This window comes from Prosopis cineraria, unplaced genomic scaffold (genome assembly GCF_029017545.1).
Source record: "Prosopis cineraria cultivar Desert tree isolate PC_DT_omini unplaced genomic scaffold, ASM2901754v1 PC8, whole genome shotgun sequence".
Lineage (NCBI taxonomy): Eukaryota > Viridiplantae > Streptophyta > Magnoliopsida > Fabales > Fabaceae > Prosopis > Prosopis cineraria.
The window spans coordinates 19,675,545-19,697,385 of NW_026555339.1; the positions used below are offsets into that span (position 1 = coordinate 19,675,545).

At 33.1% G+C, this 21,841-nt stretch overlaps 2 protein-coding genes across 2 annotated transcripts in view; one reads left to right on the plus strand and one right to left on the minus strand.

The window, feature by feature from the left end:
* The first annotated feature begins 1,009 nt into the window (after positions 1-1,009).
* LOC129318759 (SEC12-like protein 1) lies at positions 1,010-8,762 on the plus strand. Its single transcript, XM_054963694.1, has 10 exons — positions 1,010-1,363; positions 3,024-3,121; positions 3,758-3,890; positions 3,998-4,089; positions 4,681-4,780; positions 4,887-4,959; positions 5,065-5,185; positions 5,962-6,081; positions 7,893-7,963; positions 8,056-8,762. The coding sequence occupies exons 1-10, from the start codon at positions 1,181-1,183 to the stop codon at positions 8,250-8,252; spliced, it is 1,188 nt and encodes a 395-aa protein (XP_054819669.1). The 5' UTR covers positions 1,010-1,180; the 3' UTR covers positions 8,253-8,762.
* Positions 8,763-14,869: 6,107 nt separating this feature from the next.
* Positions 14,870-21,841, minus strand: part of LOC129317440 (uncharacterized) — a 10,170-nt gene continuing 3,198 nt past the window's right edge. Inside the window, exons 2-7 of the mRNA XM_054961765.1 lie at positions 20,163-20,264; positions 19,714-19,994; positions 17,997-18,060; positions 16,631-16,693; positions 15,859-16,051; positions 14,870-15,189 (exon numbers count right to left, since the gene is read on the minus strand). Of these exons, the coding sequence (XP_054817740.1) occupies positions 15,860-16,051; positions 16,631-16,693; positions 17,997-18,060; positions 19,714-19,994; positions 20,163-20,264 (702 nt within the window). The 3' untranslated portion in view covers positions 14,870-15,189; position 15,859. The remainder of the gene's footprint in view (positions 15,190-15,858; positions 16,052-16,630; positions 16,694-17,996; positions 18,061-19,713; positions 19,995-20,162; positions 20,265-21,841) is intronic.

Genomic DNA, 21,841 nt, shown 5'->3' on the forward strand with positions numbered 1-21,841 from the left:
CATAAGGTTTAAAATAGAAAGTCTGTTTTCATGATGTTGAAATAAAATTTATAAATTATATATTAATAATTAGAATTTTAAATATTTTGAATAATAATATTTTGAAATAGTACTAGTAACAGTAATAAGTAAATTTTTTATATATCCATATGTAAAATTTAAACTGAACTGTTAGGTGTAATTCATAATTAATAATAGGATTAAATGATATTTTAACTCTTAAACTATAGATTCAAGAGTATCTAAAACCTTTTAAATTAATTTTTAGTATAATATTTCTCTTTAACTCTTAAAAATAATGCAATGTAGCCCTTCCTGTTAATTAATTTTAATATCTAGTTTTTTACAAAATATATAAAAATATAAGAAAATTATACAAAAGGACATAAAATTACAGACAATGGTCAAAAAAATTACAAAAAATATCAAGAAAATTTTCTTGTCTTTTTCAATAATTTTTAAAATCTTTTGTATTAATTTTTTTGTTAATTAAAGGTCAAAATTAATGTTATTAATATTAGAGTTAATAATAAGTGGCTTTTGCATATATAGTCAATATTATAAAACCAAATCAAATAAACAACTTAATTATATTTTACATTATCACCGATTTATTATATTTGTCAATAATATACTGTTGTATATTAATAATAAATTTTTTATAAATTTTTAAATTTTAATAATATATTTTTTATATATTAATGTGAACTAACCACACTTTTAAATTTTTAAAAATTTATTCCATATTTTTTGAGTATAACATTTTTTTTCAGCCAATGAATCAATTTATCCTTAATAATTATGCAGTTTTCAAAATGTTCAGCCATAGAAAAAAGTTTAGAGTCCCATATATTTTGTGCATCAATAAATTAGGAGGAAATTTTCCATTTAATTATTGACAATAATTATTTAGTAACGTGGCATGCTTGGTTGATAAATTAATAAAAATTAACTTAAAAAAAAAAAAAACAATAACAATAACAGCAGGCTAACGAAGCCGACGTATGCTTCATGATCCCGCTGTCATGTTCCGCAATGCAATTGCCTCGTTACTGTTTGACTTTGTGTTCATGAGATTTTCCGCTTAGCTTCCTATATCTTGGAATTCACTCATCTCTCCAACCCAATCTGTTAACTCGCATTTAGCAAAAAGGAAAGAAGCAAAGTGTGTTTGATTTGAATGGAGAAGGAAAACCGTTGTGGATCGCATCAGGGTCCGGTGACATGTGGGTCGTGGATCCGACGACCCGAAAATATCAATCTAGTCGTCTTGGGAAGGTCGAGGCATTGCGATTCTTGCCCTTCTTCGCTCGAGATTTTCTCCTTCGACGCCAAAACCTATTCTCTATCGACCTCCGCTTTGGTACTTTCTCTTTAATTCTCTTAAATTAACTCTCAGTTCTTCAGTCGCTATTCTTGACTCTCGAGCTCGGTTTTTTATTATGGTTGATTTCATGCATAGAATGAGAGATTTGATTTCTGATATACGCTTCATTTGAAGCTTGGTTTGTATAATTTTTGTCATTTTTATTTTTGATTTTTCAACAAGATACTGTTACTCTGAGGGAGATATAGAAAGAGTATTGGGTTTTTGAAGCAGAGGAAGGAGGAAAGCTTCATTTTGATCTCTTTTAAGTTCTAATTTATTCTCGTATGTATCGTTACTTATCATTTAGTCCCTGAATTGCCCAAAAGGAAAATATCTGTTTCACGTTTGTCCTTTTAGTTCACCCCCCCCCCCCAAAAAAAAAAAAAAATTTACTTTTGCCATGTAACTTACATTTGATTTCAAGTTAGTCTCCTAATTTTACCTCATTTTTATTTTGTTTCTTCATTGTTACTTTTTTGTTTTTTAACAAAAATACTTGAATATTTTTTCTTTAACATTATGATTTTCATCCAAATTTATAGCAACTTATTATGCAGACGGAATGTCCGATATTAGATGCCCAATATAAATCAGGCAAGAATGTTTCTTGTGGGTGTTAATTTTAGTTATAGTTTCAAATTTATCCATTGACTTCAGTTCTTTTTTAAAAAAAAAAGAATAATCTGGTCCTTTAACTTTTGATTTCAACTTCATCCCTAAACTTTATTTAGTTTCAATTTGATGATTTAATTTTATTTTGAATTTCACTTTTGTACTGTAACTTCATTTGGTTTTAATTTAGTCTCCTAATTTTACCTCTTTTTTTATTTTGTTTCTTCATTGTCTCCCGTTCTAATTATTACTTTTTTAAAAAAAATTCTTGAATATTTTTTCTTTAACATTATTAAATTAAAATACATATTCCCTCCGTTCAAAAATGTAAGGTATTTTTAATTGAATCCCACCCTCCAATAAAGTAGTTATCTACTTTTCAACTAATCTTATCTTTTATATTTATCCCTATTAAATACCATAAAATAAATATAAAGTCATTATTAATAGGGGCACTTTTGAAAAAAAGTAATGATTACACTTTGAAAGATTAAAAATACCTTAAATTTTTTAATATTTAACTCCTTAAAAAATGTGTTATATTTTTGAACGGATGGATTAACTAAAAACTCTACATGATCTGAAAATAAAATAAAAATAGATCGCTGTTAAATAAAAGTAAGGATGAAAGTATAACTTAATGTAAAGTTGATAGACTAAATTAAATCCAAATAAAGTGAAAGGATGAAAATGAATTTAAAAAAAAAATTAGTGATTAGATCAAAATTAAATGAAGTTAAGCGATAAAAATGAAATTTAAGATTTAAGACCAAATATGTATTTGGGGAAAAAAAAATCGTTGCTATTGCCAGTTATGTATTAAATGGGCTACGTATCCTATTTACTGTTTTCTTTTTGAAAAAAAATTGCTAGATCCCACCACCCTATCCATCCATATGCATTTGAACAGTGACTATAATATATAGTAGAGTGATGTAGGAAATATGTTACTGTATTTGTGCTTGCCGATTGGGTTACTGAATGGAGCTACCATTCGGACCGGACTTTGATTCTAAACTTTTTGTTTGATCTTTATTTTCAGGTCACTCTTTCTGTAGAAGAGGAAGGAAATCCTATTGCTATTGCAGTGCACCCAAGAAGAGATGATTTCGTGTGTTCCTTCACTAATGGTAGCTGCAAGTGAGCTTCTGTCTTTAAATCTTAAGCACTTTGGATTCAAAAGTTTGTTTTGAAATCTAAATATTCCTTTGAAAAAGACATCATTTGTTCCATCATTTACCTCATTTTTGCAAGGTTCACCAATTAACAGTTGCTTGTACTTTTGTTATGTTTCATTTAAATATGCTGATACAGTAATTTCAAGAGTCCATCATTGTTCTTGTTCTTTCTTTACTTATTGGGACAATGTAAGAAATTTCATAAGGATTGTATAAAGTTCTTCCATCACTTGCTTGAATTATTTAAAGTTTTCTAAGATACTTTAAGGGCCTTGTACGCTAATTATAATCAGTGGCATAGACTCAGCTTTACTGAGTTGGATCTAACAGTTTTCTTGTCATTGTTTGTTTGGGATCCTTTCAATTTCCCGGAAAACTGATATTGTTATTTTTGAAATGTGCGGGACCTACTTAAATGGACCTTACAGTATTTGTGTGCCCCCTTAGACATTGCATACACACACACACACACACGCAAAAGAAAAATTGACGTGGTCAAGTTTCTTAGAAATAGAGAGGATCCAAGTCGCTTGTTTTGTAAGTATGACATGATATTTTCTTGAGTTGTGTCTTCCCTTAAATATGTTATGGTTTGCAGATTGTTTGAGCTATATGGTCATGAAACTAGTATGAAGCTCTTAACGAAAGAGTTACCCCCTCTGAAGGATGTTGGTCAACAAAAATGCATTACATTTAATGTCGATGGATCTAAATTTGCTGCTGGAGGGTTGGTAAGAATCAAGCTTCAATTATTTAATTTAGTTTTGTCCTGGAGTTGGTGATTTTCTTCTCCAGAAATTTATCTTGTGTGTTTGATTTCTGGCTTTAACAAGTACAGGAGGGGCATCTCAGGATTTTGGAGTGGCCCAGCCTGCATGTGGTTATGGATGAACCAAGAGCACACAAATCTGTTCGGGATATCGATTTTAGGTTGGAATGAGGACCAAACCTATTTGGATTATCCTTTGTAACATGCATTAATCCATGTAGGCATTAGATTTGCTATATGAACATGAAACAACTAATAATATGGTTTTTGTCAGACATTTAAAGGATGGTCATATTAGTGAAACTAACAGTGTTAAGATTAGAGAACTGAAAATATATTTTATAAAATTGAGGGACCAAACTAAAACCTTCTATAAAGTAGGAATCAAAAGTATATTTTTGCCTATATATTAATATATGTGCCTTGGGAGATAATAGCATGCTCATTAATGTGGGTTCAGCCTGAGTCTGAGATGACATTGCAAAAGAAATGTTCAGTTTGCTCACTAAAGCATCCAATATTGTTCTCTTCTCTACTGTATTTCTTTGACTAAACTGACGAAATAGTATTCTTAGCACTTCATCATAAAAATTATTGATATATTAATTGATTGTACACGCACATCATTTTGCCTGCTGTATGGAAAATTCCTTGAAGTTCTTGATTTATGTGGTTGGATTGAAATGAAGAGATTCGAACTTTGTTGATAGTATGATTAAATATTTCATCATTCATCTGCTGTGATTCTCTAGCCTAGACTCGGAATTTCTGGCTTCAACATCTATGGATGGTTTAGCAAGGATCTGGAAGACTGAAGATGGCAGTCCTTTGACTACATTGTCCCGCAATTCGGTATAGTAATTTTTATTCAGTAACCTGTGGGCTATGGCAATGTTGGTTTATATTTACTTGTATCACATGAAGTTATGAACCAAGATTTGTCATTTTTCCTTTGTAGGATGAAAAGATTGAACTTTGTCGATTTTCTAAAGATGGAGCCAGACCATTTTTATTTTGCACTGTCCAAAAGGGTACATGAATACTCTTGATTTGGCCAATTGGGTATATTATATGATACATTTGCAATCTCTTTTGAGAATTAAAGTATTTCCATTTTGACACAAAATATCAAACAGGTGAGAAGGCTGTCACTGCAGTTTGGGACATAAGCACGTGGAATAAAATTGGGCATAAGAGGCTGCTTAAAAAGCCTGCTACAGTAATGTCCATCAGCCATGATGGCAAATACCTTGCTCTGTAAGAACTTACTGTTTCTTCTCTGGCATTTATCCATTGTTTTCTGACTATCATATACAAGCACATTGAATTTAGAAGAAATTGACATTATGGTAATTGTAAATGCCAAGCTAGGCTTGATTCTTTGTTGCACGAAAAATTGATGTGTGTGTGTGTGTGTGTTTGAGGTAGTTACATGCTCCCTCCCTTATCAAATGTAAAGCGCAAGTCTGCTGATGCACATAGATCAATAATTACAATGTGCATGTTGCTAAGATAGTCTAACAATAATGGCACATGCACATATAAATTTGATACGCCTGTCTGCAGACAATAAATATCAGCAGGCCATACCATTTGGGCTTTGCTTCAACATTTTTACATGTGATTAATTTGATGCTTCATTCCACTGTGAAAGTATGAAACAGAATTTCCATCCGTTTTGATTATAAGAAAGGTAATATCCTGAGTTGCCATGCTTATGCCCTGGGAGAAATATTGACCTAGAAATCTATTCTTTGAACATAGTTTTACCAGTGATTCTACCCGTGGAAGTGGAAATTAAATGCAAAGAAACTGAAAAGTGAAAAAGAAGATTGAACTAAATGGCTTGTGTTGAATAAACTGTAGCGCACTTTAACACGCATATTACATGAGTCTACTGATACATCAACCATAATATTTCTACACTTTTGTTGGTCAACAATCTTGTGATGTTATTTTCACGTCATTTAAACACCACATTAGTCATTCAAATATTATTCATTTCAGCTTATCAGACTTTGATAAATTTTTAGGGGGAGCAAAGACGGAGACATGTCTGTAACGGAAGTAAAGAAAATGGAGGTGCGCCATTATAGCAAGAGACTGCACCTGGGTACATGCCTTGCAACTCTTGAGTTCTGTCCTAGAGAAAGGTAAGTTCTTGAAATTTCCAGCAGACTCTTGGTCAAGAACTAGAATATGCAAATTTCTATAATTGTCTTCTATCAAACTTCCTTCAAGACAACATACGTAGGGAACTTTTTCTAGAGCACTTAATCATGTAGTACTAAATCATAAAAGTACTCCTTGTTTGATCATAGAATCTTAAAGCAAACACTTCAAAACTGTACCTAAATCTAGTCAATTGACTTTTTTAGTGAAGATCATGAAAGCAAATAATTAGTACACAAGCAAGTTTTAGTAGGGGCCTGAGCATCAGGGAAAAGACTACTAGAAATGGAGCAGAGTGATTTGAGATGGTGTGATTCTATTGTAAGAGTTAATTGATTTTCCATTTCACAACATTTAAGAATCAGTTTTCCTGAATGTCTATGTCTTTTAATTCAACTTTAAACCCTTTCCAGCCAGCTAGAACCAATAATATGAACGAACTCTATGGTCATCTGTAATAAAATTAACTATGTACTCTTTCTTTACTCTGTTCTTTCTTTGGACTACACATTTTTCTTATTTTTTGCTCTACCTCTCTTTTCTTTTCTTCATATAAATTTCAAACTTTTCTTCCTCCAAAAATGCCTGAGGCTTTTCATCTGTAATTAAGCTGTAGTTTGCAAAATGTAGTTTTTCCTTATTTGTACTATGTTTTTCTCTTTTAATCATTTGCAACTTGGACACTAACGTATGGCAAAAAATAAAGAGGAAAAGATAGATATATTGAAATAATGGAGTCACGGCTAAACTTTTTATATACCATATAGAAGTCTGCTTCATCCTATGGATGAATTCTGTTCAATTTTACACCAGAAGTCCTGTCCCTACTCCCAGAATATCATCTCAATGAACCTTGCCAATTTCCTTTGGCAAGCTTCAATATAGAAAGACAATCTTAGCATCTATTTTGTATGGTTCCCAAAAAACCAAAAAAACAAAAAAAAAAAACAAAAAATCAACATTCAACAAATGTCATAATTACCGTGAAAAGTGTCTTTATTGACTGAAATGGATTTTTATACTGCTGATCTTTTGTTAAAGTACCGACTAATAACCAAAACTTTTCGAGTTTCAGTTGTTTTTCTATCCTCTGGAATCCGTATAAGGATTATGCAAGATAGCTATATCCTTGTATTTGCAAAAGGTCTTTCTTCCATCGCTGACATCACATCTTTCATGAACTTTACGGGATTCAAGCTTGTGTGCTTGTTCAAATAGGTGTTAATATCATGTCAAAAATTAACGATTCTTAAGCCTTTTAAGTCAAGGTCTGTCGTATTTCATTCATATCTATGTAACACTACAATTAATGAACCCCTCCCCCGTGCCGGAGAATTGTGAGTGTGACGGCAATGTGCGGCTTCACTGAACATTGGACTTGCAAGAAGTTTCTTTCAAGTTATGAAATTTAATAGGAATTTAACATTTTAACTTAATCCAAAGTAAGGAAGTGTTAAATCTTTTAGAGTTCATGCACTAATTGTTGTCTCTTTTTTTTTTTTTCCTTTTATTTCCATCATTCGGTATCCTGAAAAAACAAGTGGTATTGTCACCTCTTGCCCAAACTAATTCGAATCCCTGCAATGTGGGATCATTATTACTAACGACAGCCTCACAGATACCTTGGGGATGCCTTTGGAATATTTGTTAACATGACTGCATATTTTAGGATTCAAACTCAAGACTCCAAGATAAATTAATTCAACTTCTTCAACCAGTTAAACCAAGTGCCCTTTAGTAATTGTTTTCTGTTTGTGTTTGCTTTTCATCTGGGTTGACTTTATCTCTACAGAGTTGTGATCACAACCTCAATGGAATGGGGAGCGCAGGTCACTAAATTGAATGTTCCTGCAGATTGGAAAGGTTCTTTGTCTCTCTGTTCTTGCCTTCTCAGTCCACAGTAACAAATCTTCAACTTGACCTTTTTTTATTTTTTTTTTGGGTGAAACATGCAGAGTGGCAGATCTATTTGCTGCTTGTAGGGCTCTTCTTAGCTTCTGCTGTCTTGTTTTACATATTTCACAAGAACTCTGATTCCTTCTGGAACTTTCCCATGGGACCAAATCAACCGGCAAGACCAATGTTTGATCCAAGCTTAAGCAATTCCCAATTTTCTGATGATGATCACAGTTGGGGTTCATCAGAATTGTGAGAGTACTTTCGATATGGTCTTCAAAGACTTTGGAGGTGGCATCAATTTCTGTATATGACATCAACGTTTAATCTCATTCAAGTTGTAGATTTATGTAGTTGACTTGCATTATTGCAATAAAAATATCTAGAAACTTTTTCTTTAAAAGCTTTTAGTATTTTTAAGTTAACAATGGTGTATGGATACTCATTAATTTAAAATAGAAGCCAGCCTTCCCCAATCTATTAAAATAACATGACATTGACCATTTAACCGTTTAAGTTTCAAGGATAAACAGGTTTGATAGATTGGCTTTTTTAAAAGCTAATGAGTATCCATGTATTATTGTTAATTTAAAAATACTAGAAGCTTTTGAAAAAAAGTTTCTATGTATTTTTGTACTTTAAACCAATAATCAATAGTTGCCTCTTGAACAATTTTCAAACATGAATGAAGGTCATTATTATGCATTTTCTTTGATTGTTAATTTGAATAGAGAACACTTGTATGAAATAAATGAATTAACTTGCTTCTTGGAACAAGTAAGGTTGTATTTCCGTTTTTATATTCTTTACCTGCGATGTGTTTTGATTTTAATTGAAAAAAAAATTGATTATGTTTTACAATTGATTTTGCAAAATCAATTTGCTAAATAGAGAAAAAATTAGTTTAAGCAAAATGGGGTTTTAGAAATCAAATAAAATTTGTGAAATTTAAGAGTGTTTGGCTAAGCTTTTGTAAAATGGAGTTCCATGAACTAGTGCCTATTTGGATAGGTATTTATAATCAATTACGTGTCCCTAAACCATAGTTTTGATAAAAAGAATCCAAACACTTTTAATTTTTCAAAATCAATTTTCCACCGTAAAACGCAGCTCTGTGCTAAGCAGCATGGAGTAGCTTCTGATTTTCGATTATTTCTGTTAGCCTCATTTATTATGTGTGAGAATCTTCACTGGCCAAATATACCCAAACATACGCGTCCACTTTAACTTCTCTCTAAATCCACACAATGCATTTGGCCCGTCCTCCTACCATTTAATAATTTCTCTCTTGTGAATGTGTGCATAGCTCATTTCCTCCTTCCATCTCTTACTGTTGTTTTTGCCATCAGGCTCTCATTCTTAAGCCTCTGGCAACAATATAGTGTCTTGGCCCACCTCTTAAATAAAATGTTATATTATAAAACTCCTTTCATTTAAAAATATAAAATATTTTTAATTAAATATCATCTCTCAATAAAGTAATTACCTACTTTCAAACTAATCGTATTTTTTTTATATTTATTCATATTAAACACTCTATAATAAATATAAGTTTACTATCAATAGGAACACTTTTAAAAAAAATGTAATGATTATATCTTAAAAGACTAAAAATACCTTACATTTTTTAACATCCAACTTCTCAAAAAATGTCTTCTATTTTTGAATGGAGGGAGTATTAATTACTGAAATTATAAAAGATTCTTCTATTTTTAATATGATTTTTAAATATAATTTTTATAATTAATCATATATGTTGACTATCATATAAATTTATTTGAACTTGGATATATTAATTTATTTTTTACATATATTAAATTATTAATATTACAATATAATATAATTTAAATTTCTTTAATTAATTAGGAATATAAGTTAAATAATACTCCCTTCGTTCAAAAATATAAGGCATTTTTTGAGAAGTTAAATATTTAACAATGCAAGACATTTTTAGTCTTTCGAGATATAACCATTGCCTTTTTTTAAAAAGTGTCCCTATTGATAATGACTTTATATTTATTGTAAAGTGTTTAATAGCGGTGAATATAAAAAGATAGGGTTAGTTGAAAAGTAGGTAGCTATTTTATTGGGGGTGAGAATCAATTAAAAATGCCTTACATTTTTTAACATAAGGAGTATATTTTACTTGTTAAATAAAGTTGAACAAATTTGTCAACATTATATACAACTTTATTAATATTTTAATTTTTAAAAGCAATGTTGTATATGGTAATATGCATATCTAAAATTGATTCTAACTAAATCATTCAAATATCTTCAATTATGTCAAAATCAATTTTAGAAAAATAATATCCAAATATGATCACGTTATAATATAATTAATTATATCTAAAATTAATTATATTAATTAATTTTTTCACAATCAATTATATTCAACTAAATCCAAATGGCCCATAGAGTTTGGAAAAAACTGGGGATATTTGGATGGCATTTTTTCCAAACCATAGTTTTGAACCCTATAATTGATTTTAAAGGAGTATCCAAAATATACCTAATCACCATCTTTTAGGACGAACTGAAGGAGGAAACCTTTGCCAGTCCGTTCATATTATTTGTGCTCATTCTTAAGTTATGCTTTGAGGAACTTAATTCTTTTTCTTCTATGAGATTAAAAAGGAAATTATGGAAGCATACATAAAACCAACTTATCTCCTTGATTTAATGAGCCCTGGTGAGATGAAGTGATGAAGAAAGTAGAGAGAAGGAAGAGAAATATATTATCAGAGAGCAAATCAAATTGCAAAAATCTCACTAATTACCAAAGGCATCACTCCTACAAAAGTGGAATTTAGTTGTGTACGTGTAGTAACCTTTTCTTTTTTGTTTAAAATAAAAGCTACAAAAAATAATTAGGTAGCTTTATACAACAAAGCACTTTCTACTAAAAAAAGAATAACAAGGCACTAAAACTACTTATTTTTCTTTAAATTGAAAATTTTTTATTCCCATACTTGTAATTAACCAACTTAAAATTTGTTAATGCTAAAATTACTTGTTGGAAATTTAGTTGAAAACAATTATAAATCACTTTATTTGAGTTGGAAAATTTGTTACTCCTAAACTTGTAGACTTGGTCACTAAACATCCATTTTATTAAAATATTATTCTTAAAAGGATTAATGAGCAAAATGAACTATCAACTCTTACTCGAAAAACACCCTGAATCCTAAATTCTAAAAATGTGTAAAATAAACTCTAAATTTTTAAATTCATAGCAAATTAAATCATACCATTATCTTTTTTTAACGTCGTTACTGTTCACCATAGGCCCCACTTAAATACTAACGTGTTATTGTTAATTAACACTACAGACACTAAACTATTATGTTAGTAGCGTTCTAGATCCTGAACTTTAAAATTTTAAGCAAATTACTCCTACTATTAATGTATAAAACGTTGACTATTATGTAGACCAAATTAGCCTTATCATGGTTGACCATGGTAAATATATTATTAGCCATGGCAAACGATTCATAATTTTGTAAAATGATTTTTTTTTGCCCTCTTTTACAATGTTTTCTAAATAATTAGTATCACATACTTCCATATACTCTATAAGACTTTAATTTAGTCTTATTTTAAATAATTTTTATTTATTTAATGATGAAAATTTAGGATCCTATTTGAAAAGAAGTTTATATATTATAGGATTTTACAGACGATGAATACGAAAGTCGATAATTTCATCAAGAAATTTAAAACTCAAATTAATTGATTGATTAAAATTCTTTAATGTTTAAACTTTTTTCAAATGAAATCTCAAGTTTTCACCATTAAATAAATAAATATTATTCAAAATAAGACTCAATAAGAGTTATAAAGTATACAAAAACATGAGATACCAATGTTTGGGAAACATTGCATAAAAAGGTAAAAAAACATCATTTCACAAAATTATGAGTTATTTGCCATGGCAAACGATGCATTTACTGCGGCGAACTACGCTGAGGCTAATTTGATTTACATAATAATCAATGTTCTATACATAAATGATGGGGATAATTTGCTCAAAATTTTAAAGTTCAGGATCCAAAATGCTGCTAACATAATAGTTAGGCTTTGTGATGCTAATTAACAATGACATGTCAGCATGTAACTGGGACCCATGGTGAACAGTAATGTCATTAAAAAAGATGACGATAGGATTTAATTTGCTATGAAGGGTTTATTTTACATATTTTAAGAGTTCAGGATTGAAGATACTTTTTGAGTAAGAGTTCAGAATCTATTTTGCTCATTAATCCTTCTTAAAACTACAAAAAAGAACCATAATCCTAAAATTCAATTTCATAATTTGATTAATTTTTGTTTTTTGGTTGATATTCATGATATTCGCAACTCTTCTTTACCTCATCCTCTTGAGATTATGACAACGTCGTCGTTGACCTTAAATTTCTTGCACCATTTCATTAATTGGAGTCAGTATTTGGTCAACTTGATTTGGCAGTACTCTGAGTAATGGTCCTCCAAATAACCCAAAAACAAGTGAAAGTACTTCTACTTTGACTCATATCAGCAGTTACTATTGCTGGCTTAACAGTGCATGATGCGTAAGGCTGCTTCGAAAGATATAGCTATTGCAGATGTGAGGCTAAAGCATAAAGCAGGTGGCAAGAGTAGGGATTGGTCCTTTCAGAAGATATGGTGATGGGGGATTCGGTTTTCCCTCTGGTGCCTTCATCCTGGTCTCCCTTCTTTTTTAAATATTACAGCGCAGGCAAAGGAGCCTGAGAAAAAGAAAATGATAAAACAAAGTCCTTCCTGAAGCAATTTCAAGCATTCAAAAGGGACGTTAGGTAGTAACTCCAAATCCCGTGCACATTCATGTGCCTGTCATGCTAAGAGGTTTACGCATCGAACAGCTTCACGAGGTGAATATAAAAGCTGAATGTCATGGCCACACAGTATATTAAATCTCTAATAGTAGAGATAGTGTCCTTCAGTGGGTGATCCCAACCAGCGTCACGCATCAAAAGGTTGACAGCATCAAGAGAGTCAGAGTGAAGTTGTACTCTGGTTGAGTTCATCTGGGCACAAACCTCCAATCTTGCTGTGATAGCAAAAGTAGAAGGCAGATATCCCAAGTTTTTCCTAAAGCCCATTATCCAGTCACCACTCCCATTCCTGATGAGGAAAAAACTTTATGATTCCACTTCATACCGGTAGCATCAACATCAATTCTAACAGCATCTGGAGGTGGGTACCATTGAGGGTTTGGCTAGACCTCATGGGGAAAAAATTTTATGATTCCACTTCATACCGGTAGCATCTTCCAACATAAGGAATAGGCAATTATGCTTCAAGTCAGAGGAGGATTGATCCTTGTTGTCAAGGACTCGCTTGTATCTCTGGTTCCGTAAGAGCCAGCAAACAAGACTAAAAACCGTGGTTCACTGCCATCTTGTCCAACTATCTCTCCTTAACTGGTGTGAAGCATTCCAATGGAGCCAGACCTGCAAATCACTAGAGAAAAATGAATAATAAGAGTTAGTGTTGATAATAGATTTCCACACATCTCTCGCTATTGTACAATCTCTCATAATGTGTATAAAGCTCTCCTCACAACGACACTCAAGGTCAATTTGGATTATCAGATAAATCTCTCCTAGCTTTAAGTGAGTTAGTAACAATTCTCCCGTGGTTAACTTGCCACATAAATAATTTCAATTTCTCAGGGATCTTCCAACTCCAAACCTTCTTCCACTGGGAGTCAACTTGATTGTTAGCCATTTGAGTGATAAAGTTATAAGCAGCTTTGACTGAGAACAACCATCAGAACCATTTCTGCAGCACCTAACGCCTTCCCTTTGATTTGTTGGAGTGTTACAATGTTTTAGTGAGGTGGTAAGCCATGAAGGAAAGAATCTATTCCATTCTGATCTTAGAGCAACCAATCCCCGTTACAAAGTCACTAACTTTGACATTATGGCCAATTTGATACAAATTCTTGTCTGCAAGAGAGATGAGGGGCTGCTCAAAGTGATTCCTTTTATCCCATCAAAATTTAATGGTCAAACCCATTGACTTTTCCATAAATTCCCTCAATAAAAGATGGCCAAACCAACATGATAGCCCTCCACGCAATTGAAGGGCTTTTCCGAGAGGAAATCATAGGAGTCGCACCATTTTCTCGATACTTATCCCACAAACATGGATTGGTCAGTTTAAAAATAACACAAAAGTATATTTAAAAGGAAGAATTATGTTAAAATCTCATATAAGAAAGTTAATTACTACAAAATCTATTAACAATTGAACTAAGGCCATTATAATATTACCTTGTAATAATTAATTCTCTTATACGGAATCTATATGTAATTCTCCCAATTTTAAAACAAAATAAAACAAAACAAAAACCTACTGATATAAGCGCAGGAGGGAGGTACCATAAGACAAACTAGGTCTGCCGACTGCCAATGTGCTGGTTGGCAAGGGACAGCAATGAGGAAGTACCTGAATGGCAATATCTGTAATGCATTTGCCACATCCCCCTTCTTCCTCCTCATTCTCCTGCTTGTTTTTTTTTTTTTTTTTGGTATGGCCTCAATTTCCACATGAAAATAACATGAAAAATACTGGACTGGTGTTGAGCAGGACTTTATTTGTCATAGAAAACAAGGGTTTGCAAAGGGTATGACATACTTGGTCAGGCTTGTGTAAAACTACTAGAGTACTTGATTCAGAAATGCCTAGTGCAATAAAAATACGAAACGTTATAGTGATTACTTTGGAATGAAAAACATGAATCAATTTTTATTTTTCCCCCTCGAGTTCATGTAAGGTTAGCAATCCATTTTAGAAAATAAATAAATAAATAAAGCCTAATTGTTTCTCAAAAGTTACAGAGAAAAAAACAATTAAACATATGGTCTCAAATTAAATTAGTGGTCAGCCCATTCAAAATTAATCTAAATGACTTCTAATACATTACAAGGCTCAAATGTCAAAATAAAGTCCAATCCACATGCTACTGAACATGGATTACATGAAACAAAATTTCATATTCTCTTGCCCTCAGGATTTCTTGGCCTATCAAGCTCGAACTGATCCTTGCATCAGTTTAATCTCATGTTTCTTGTTCGCCTGCAACAAGCAAACGATCTTTCAATGGTCCCTCACCATAATACTCTCTTCATTTCCATCCTCTGGAAGATTCAATATTGAACTATCACCTGTATCAGTAGGGGAAAGATGCTTAGAGCATTAAATGTACCAGACACTTGTTCACATGAGATATCCAACATAAAAGCATCATCAATGGTTTTCTCCACCGACTGATATGAACATAGATCAGCCATTTTCAAGGATTCACTCCCACATATCAGTCTTTTTTTTACTTCCAATTAACAGGCAAAGGAATCAAATCCTGTATTCTCGGGGCGATTCAACAGTGGAATGCATAACCTTTTTGGGCGCAAACTCTATAAATGGCAAGCATTCTAATGCATACCTAAGAACCCTACCCTGAAAGTTAGCTGTTGAAGTGAGAGAACAAAATCACTTATATGTCTCATTGAGCATCCCATACTACTTAATGTAAGACTTGACATCCCATACTATAAAGTCTGCATCAATTGACCCAATAGTATGGGATGCAAAGTCTCAATCACATTCTGTCATGCTCCATATTTTTTGCCACCCCTACATTTTTATTGTACCAACGCAACATTGCAACGGATTTCAACAAGTGAAACATGGACGGTAGAGTTGATCAACATAGTAAAGTATTAAACATATATTTTGATTAAAAATTATGAAGATGGTATTGTGGAGTACGTTTTGAAGATCAGAATATATGGCTTGTTTACAAACATAAGATTTATTAAGCTTCTAAAGCGGACCTCACTCTTTCTGAATGAAGCAGTTTTGCGGATCGAATTCTGCATATCCTACATTAACAAGACATAAGCCATCAGGCGGTGCTGGAGGAGCAGTTGCACGCCGGCATGTGGCTTCCATAAGCTTCAATAAGGCGTCATCTTCTGCACCAGCAGCAGCTTCTCTTATTGAGGTTGCTACAAGCACTCGAACCATCTATCATAATATGGTCAGTCTCAACCGAGTCAATCAACAAGTGAAAAAGTATGCAAAGGCATCTTATCATGAATACAGCAAGCCATTGACATTGAACTCAATGAATCACTACTATCAGTAGAAATCCCAAAATAGAAAAGAAAAGAAAAGGATCATGAGGAGCATATAGCTTTAATTTATGCCCTTACAATTGAATTATCAGTAAATGAAGCAAAAATTTGTTGTATAAAGCTGAGCCTGAATACAGCAGGCTATCAACATTGTTCCCGAAGAATCAATAATGCTGATAGAAATCCAGGATAAAAAGAAAGGAAGGACCAACAAGAGCATAACATTTTATTTTATCTCCTTCAAATTGATTTATTATATGAAGCAAAAATTTGTTGTATAAAGCCTTGCCGCCATGTTAGCATATCTATTTGTAAATATCAAAGTTACAGCAAGGAGATCTTCTACAATGATGCTAGCTATTAATGTCCATACCAACAAATCTTGTTTTGCTTTTGCTTTTGTCAGAGAAGAGACAAGAAAAAATATATTGATATTTTCACCAAAGAATGCGCAAACACGAAGAGCTACCTTGCGTAAAAAGCGATTAGCAACCAACTCAACGCACATAACCCTTGTCTCTTTTGCATGAACCTGCACATATTAGAAGCTGCAATTATCACAAGTGAAACATCCTTTGAGGAACAACGGCAAAAGTAGACGTGGAATAACCAGAGCTTTAGATCTGCTATGTCTTTGCAATGAGAAGAGAATATGCAAATGAAAGATGCTGGCCATAAATAATATGGATCTGAAAGTAATTTTACTCATCCTGAGAGCATGAATATACAAAAGGGAGGAGTATTACTATTTATGGCTCTTCATGACACATAATGACCTAAATTTAACTTGGTAGCCCATTCTGGAATCTTCTCCCTTCCAGAACATTTCTTAGTAGAATGCCCTGCATAATTATTGGGCAAATGTCAAGCTTCCTTCAAAGAGCTTATAACAGCCATCACACATGGTGTTGCCAGATTACTCAAAGCTGTTCAAGGTGCACACTGAAGCCTAGATTTTGCTATGGGTGTCGTGTTGATGCATGAAGAACATGCCATTGCCTATGAAAGTCACAAGCTTAATGACAATGAAAGGCACCATACACTGCGAGAAGGTAATGACTGCCCTCATCTATTGCTTATGCACTTGACAACATTAAATACTTGGAAACAAGTTCGTAATCATGATAATGTTTCTACAAATCACTTCAATATATAGAAACCTAGTCTGAACCAGGCTCCATGGCAAAACTTCCCAACAGAATTTGACTACTAGTAGGAATATAAGCAGGGTAAAAGAAAATGAAGTGGTAGATATACTACGTAGAAAGGCTGAATTTGTCATCCTCACAGCCAATATGAGCGAAAGCAATTCTCCTGATAGAATCAAAGGTGTGGCAAGATAAACTAGTAAGCAATTTGATGAAGCTCTTGAAGATTTTGGAAAACAGAGAATGTTCTATACTATTTTCAGCTAAGTCTTCCTGCCTATCTGAGGGAACTTACAAAAGGAAATCTTAAAGGAGTGTCATGATTCTGGGTGGACTGATCACCCTTGTTTGGCGCCTACACTCTATTACGAGATTGTCTATGTATCATGCAAGTAAAAGTCCAACAATGTGACTAGGTGGTATTCATCCTTTGCACTATTTCTAGCAAAAGTAGTTTATTTCTTGCTTTTCCAAGTAAACAAATTCCCCCAAACAAAATTAACTAGCAGTATTTGCAGGCTCATTATTGTCCCATGCAAGAAAGGCTTTTGTGGTAAAGCAAAATCCTGTGAGGTTTTGTGTCACAAACTCTTTCAAATTAGAGGCCAACAACAGCTGCAGGTGGGTAGAAAAGAAAACGTGCAGAAAAACAAAAGTTCAAATTTTAAAAATAGTAGTGAAGCTTACAGTAGCACATAATCTGGTTTCCATGGCTCGAGCATGGAAAAGAAAGCACTCTGTTGGTGGACCACTGAAACAGAATGAAAATTGTTAATATCAATATGCGCTAAGAAATTCTCATCAGATACTAGGAAATATCCACGTGGGGCAGCTATGATGAAATGTTTGGTAATTAATAATCAAGACATTGGCAATTTAATTAAGCTTGAATAATTTAAACAATTCAAGTCCAAGAACCAGTTCAAACATACATATTTGTACAGCAATACTCCCAACATGTTAGTTTTAAGTTCAATTAAAAGAAACAAGGAACAGAAATCTTAAAAGGAAATTCTCCATGATCAAGTTGTTCACTCCCCAAATGGCTTTCTTTTCTGCTATCTCACTTGTTAGAAAGGATTACCAAATCTAAGCATCAAGCTGAATTTCCATCTCATCCACCCCTCGAATTTGTGCATCCAATTTAACTCTCCGAAGGAGAGTACCTCAATCAAGGAAGACGTGATGGGATAAGATAAAATTAGATTATCTTAGATATTTATAATTATTTTACTATGATGATTTAAATAAGGATATTCAAAATATCTCATAGATTAATTAGGATTTAATTGGATTTTCTTAGCATCATCTTTTTAGGATTATTTTTGATTTCGTTTTATTTATTTTCAATTTTCAATAAAATAGGATATCTAAATAAATTTAGATTATCTTTCTTATCTTGTACGATTAGATTAGGATTTGAATTATTATTTTTTTATATTTCCTAAGGATCTATAAATTTAGATTATCTTATCTTTTAAGATTAGATTATCTTTCCCTCCTTTCTCTTTCTCTCTCTTCCCCGTCACCCTCCTTGTTTCACGTCAGCTGCTCTAACTTCTTCAAACAGAATTTTTCTCCTCAAAGGATTCAATTTTTTCTGGTGCAAGGTCAACAGAGTTGCAAGTTGAGCAGCTCCTTCATTGTTGCCAGGATCCTTGATCCTTCACCGCGCCCAGGCAAACTTTGTTGCATTCACCAGAGTTGTTCAGTGTTCATCAAGCAGAAGTGTTCTGACCACAATGCTGAAAGGGGAATGCCAATACATGAAGGCAAAAAAGTGCTCATCGAGGACAGTGTTGGCTTTATATTTGCGTTGGGTAAGGTCTACTGGGGAAGACGGGTCAGGTGGAGCTATGCAAGTACTAGTAGCCATGGGTTTCAAGTTTTTGTGGATGTTTCTCAAATGGACGTGTGTCTGCATATATGTGTCCCAGGGTCATCATCATCTAGGAGATGTATACTTATTGCTGAGTTTATCTAGTAGTTAACACTTCCAAAACAAGATTGTGTAAAGTGAATCGACCTGATGTTCTAACAACCTAATCTGTTTTAACAATGAATCTGAAAATGAGACTATTTACTCTCTTACAAGATGAAAATTTTAAATCAGGATTTTTTTACATTAAAACACAACCCAATTACTCCACTGAAAGGGTTGCTATAAAAATGAAAATTTTAAAATTTCCCCCACTTGCCACCATTTAAAATTATTGAATTGACAGACCTGAAAAAGTAAGATTATATAAAATAATTTAATTTTCACTGCTTCTAACAGGTAAAATAAGAGAAAGTAAAGAAAACAAGCTGACAAGTTACTTGAGAGGACGTGACAAAAATGAGCTTTCAGCACACTGGCTATTTCATTTCAGTTGAGGTAGCAATTCAATAATTTAAGCCTTACTCATTTCTTGAAGCTTTTGTGTCACGGGCAAACATCTTGTAGGATAACAGCTTCCCTTCTAATTGTCGTAAAAGCTGATTCACCTTTCTTACACTGAAAACATAAGATTTCTTTTCACTTTTAAATTCCTTGCCAGTGGAATCATGAATATCATCAGATTCAACATTCTCACAGAACCCAGCTCCACTGCTTCGGTCCCTGTACTCACCATCAGTGAGCGGAAAAATATACAGGTAATGCCTCCATTTTGCAGAGAAGTTAGGATGAAAGATGCGCGATACCTGAAGTAAATTTCATTTGTTATCATTAGATTCAACTTTCAAAATAACAAAACAAGATTAATAAAATTGATCAAGTTTATTTTTCTTCAAAAAACAAAAGGGTTAATCATAGATGATAATGAACTGAACTTTATCTTTACATTGCAGATTGCTTACACTGCATATTACCTCAGAAACAGATATGACCCTAAGTTTTCCTGGTGCTGCATGATTGATGGCATCCTCAATATCTCTTGGTTTAACATCCTTCCTCCAAGTGTCTGTGTCAACCTCAGATCAGATATATATATATATATATATATAAAGCAAAACAAAATACAAAGTGTTGGAAGACCTAAGGCCCAAGCCATCTACTCTGTGTTTCACGTATCCAATCTTTTATATCTATTATGTTGCTTTATTAATTATTTATTTTTATTCAGTTTAGATTAGATAAGAGATTATATTGTTTTTCCCTAGATTTAGATCCCCCTCAGCTTAACGCACAGTTGCCCATTTCTATATGTATTTGTTATTGCTGTTCAATAAAATATATAGAGGAAAGATCTATGTTTTGGCACAAAGAAAGCCAGAAATGAATCATCCACCAGCCCATCCCACTGCCCCTGAGAGAGAGAGGGAGGGAGGGAGGGAGGGAGGGAGAGAGGAGTTGATTTATTTAGCTCTACAGCAATTTATTTCATTTCATGGCAAACAAAAAATTACTCCAATAAATTATAAATCCATAACTTATAATATATCAGAAGTACAGACAATATCATTTATTTGATCCTACATTCATACTGTTGGTGTAAAACAGGAGCGTCATGCCCTTTACACATGCTAGGAGTGCCAGAGGAGTGACTCCTCAATGTGAGAACTAGCGATTGTGAGCTCCCAAGGTCCTTTATCACAATTTCCTTGGATTGACTATGCTAAGTGAGTGGTTAGTCTGAGATTGTGCAACAGGAAGTAGATTGCATTGATTGAGAAAGGCCGGGTACAATGTGAAGGAATGTTGTGCTTCTGGTGACCGGAGTCTGAAAATAAAGTAGAGGATCTAGTGGCCTAGATTAGAAAAGATGGCACTAGGAGAAATGTGACTGTTAGGGAATCTGAGTGTTTGGTTGATCAAGTGATGATGCTTCTTTGTACATTTGCCTCCTTTATCATATGAGTGCAGCTGCTCTCTGTTTGAATTTGTATTTTACCTGCTATGTGGTGGGAGTAACTATTCGCTCCACTCAAAAGAGGTAGGGGTTCCACACATATAGAAGGTGGTCCACGTTTTTAGGAGATAGTGGGGTCATGGCCTTGCAAGGTCTCGGTTCTTGTGAAACGCGCCATTTCACTAATCTCTAGGCATTGCTCCTTCTCAGTTTGTGGATCGGGCTCCCATTTCCTCCTCCCAATTGTGTTGGATTCGGCGTATTAATATTTAGGCCAAACACATACATAAAACTCCAGAGCTTTCTGCTTAAAAGTTTAAAGTATGGATTTCTTTCAAAACCCTTAATGCTGTCAACTGATCTTTCCTATGTCATATTGACTCCTTTTAATCTTTTTATGGGTCATAAGTTTGCCTCTCATGGCACTTGGACTCACCTCTAATAAGCATGTTGCTCAACAAAAGAACAAAGTTGAGTTGTTCAAATTACATACCATACACAGTGAAAAGGACCTCCCATCTCATTTCACTTGTGATACTTTTTCGATAACAGAATTACTTAAATGTCATGCTCTCATGACCAGCAAATTTATACATGAAAACAAAAGGAAAAAAAATTATTCAACCAGACTCCATAAGAATCTTCTTTTTCACAAAGGCCAGCTATGGTGATAAAATGTTCAAGAGATTATGACAAACA

What these genes read in the sequence shown, in the direction of transcription:
- LOC129318759 (XM_054963694.1), top strand. Translation starts at nt 1,181, where the DNA reads ATGGAGAAGGAAAACCGTTGTGGATCGCATCAGGGTCCGGTGACATGT. An exon ending in CTCTATCGACCTCCGCTTTG is followed by an intron (nt 1,364 to 3,023) that starts GTACTTTCTCTT and finishes CTTTATTTTCAG; the next exon opens with GTCACTCTTTCTGTAGAAGA. An exon ending in TGTTCCTGCAGATTGGAAAG is followed by an intron (nt 7,964 to 8,055) that starts GTTCTTTGTCTC and finishes TGAAACATGCAG; the next exon opens with AGTGGCAGATCTATTTGCTG.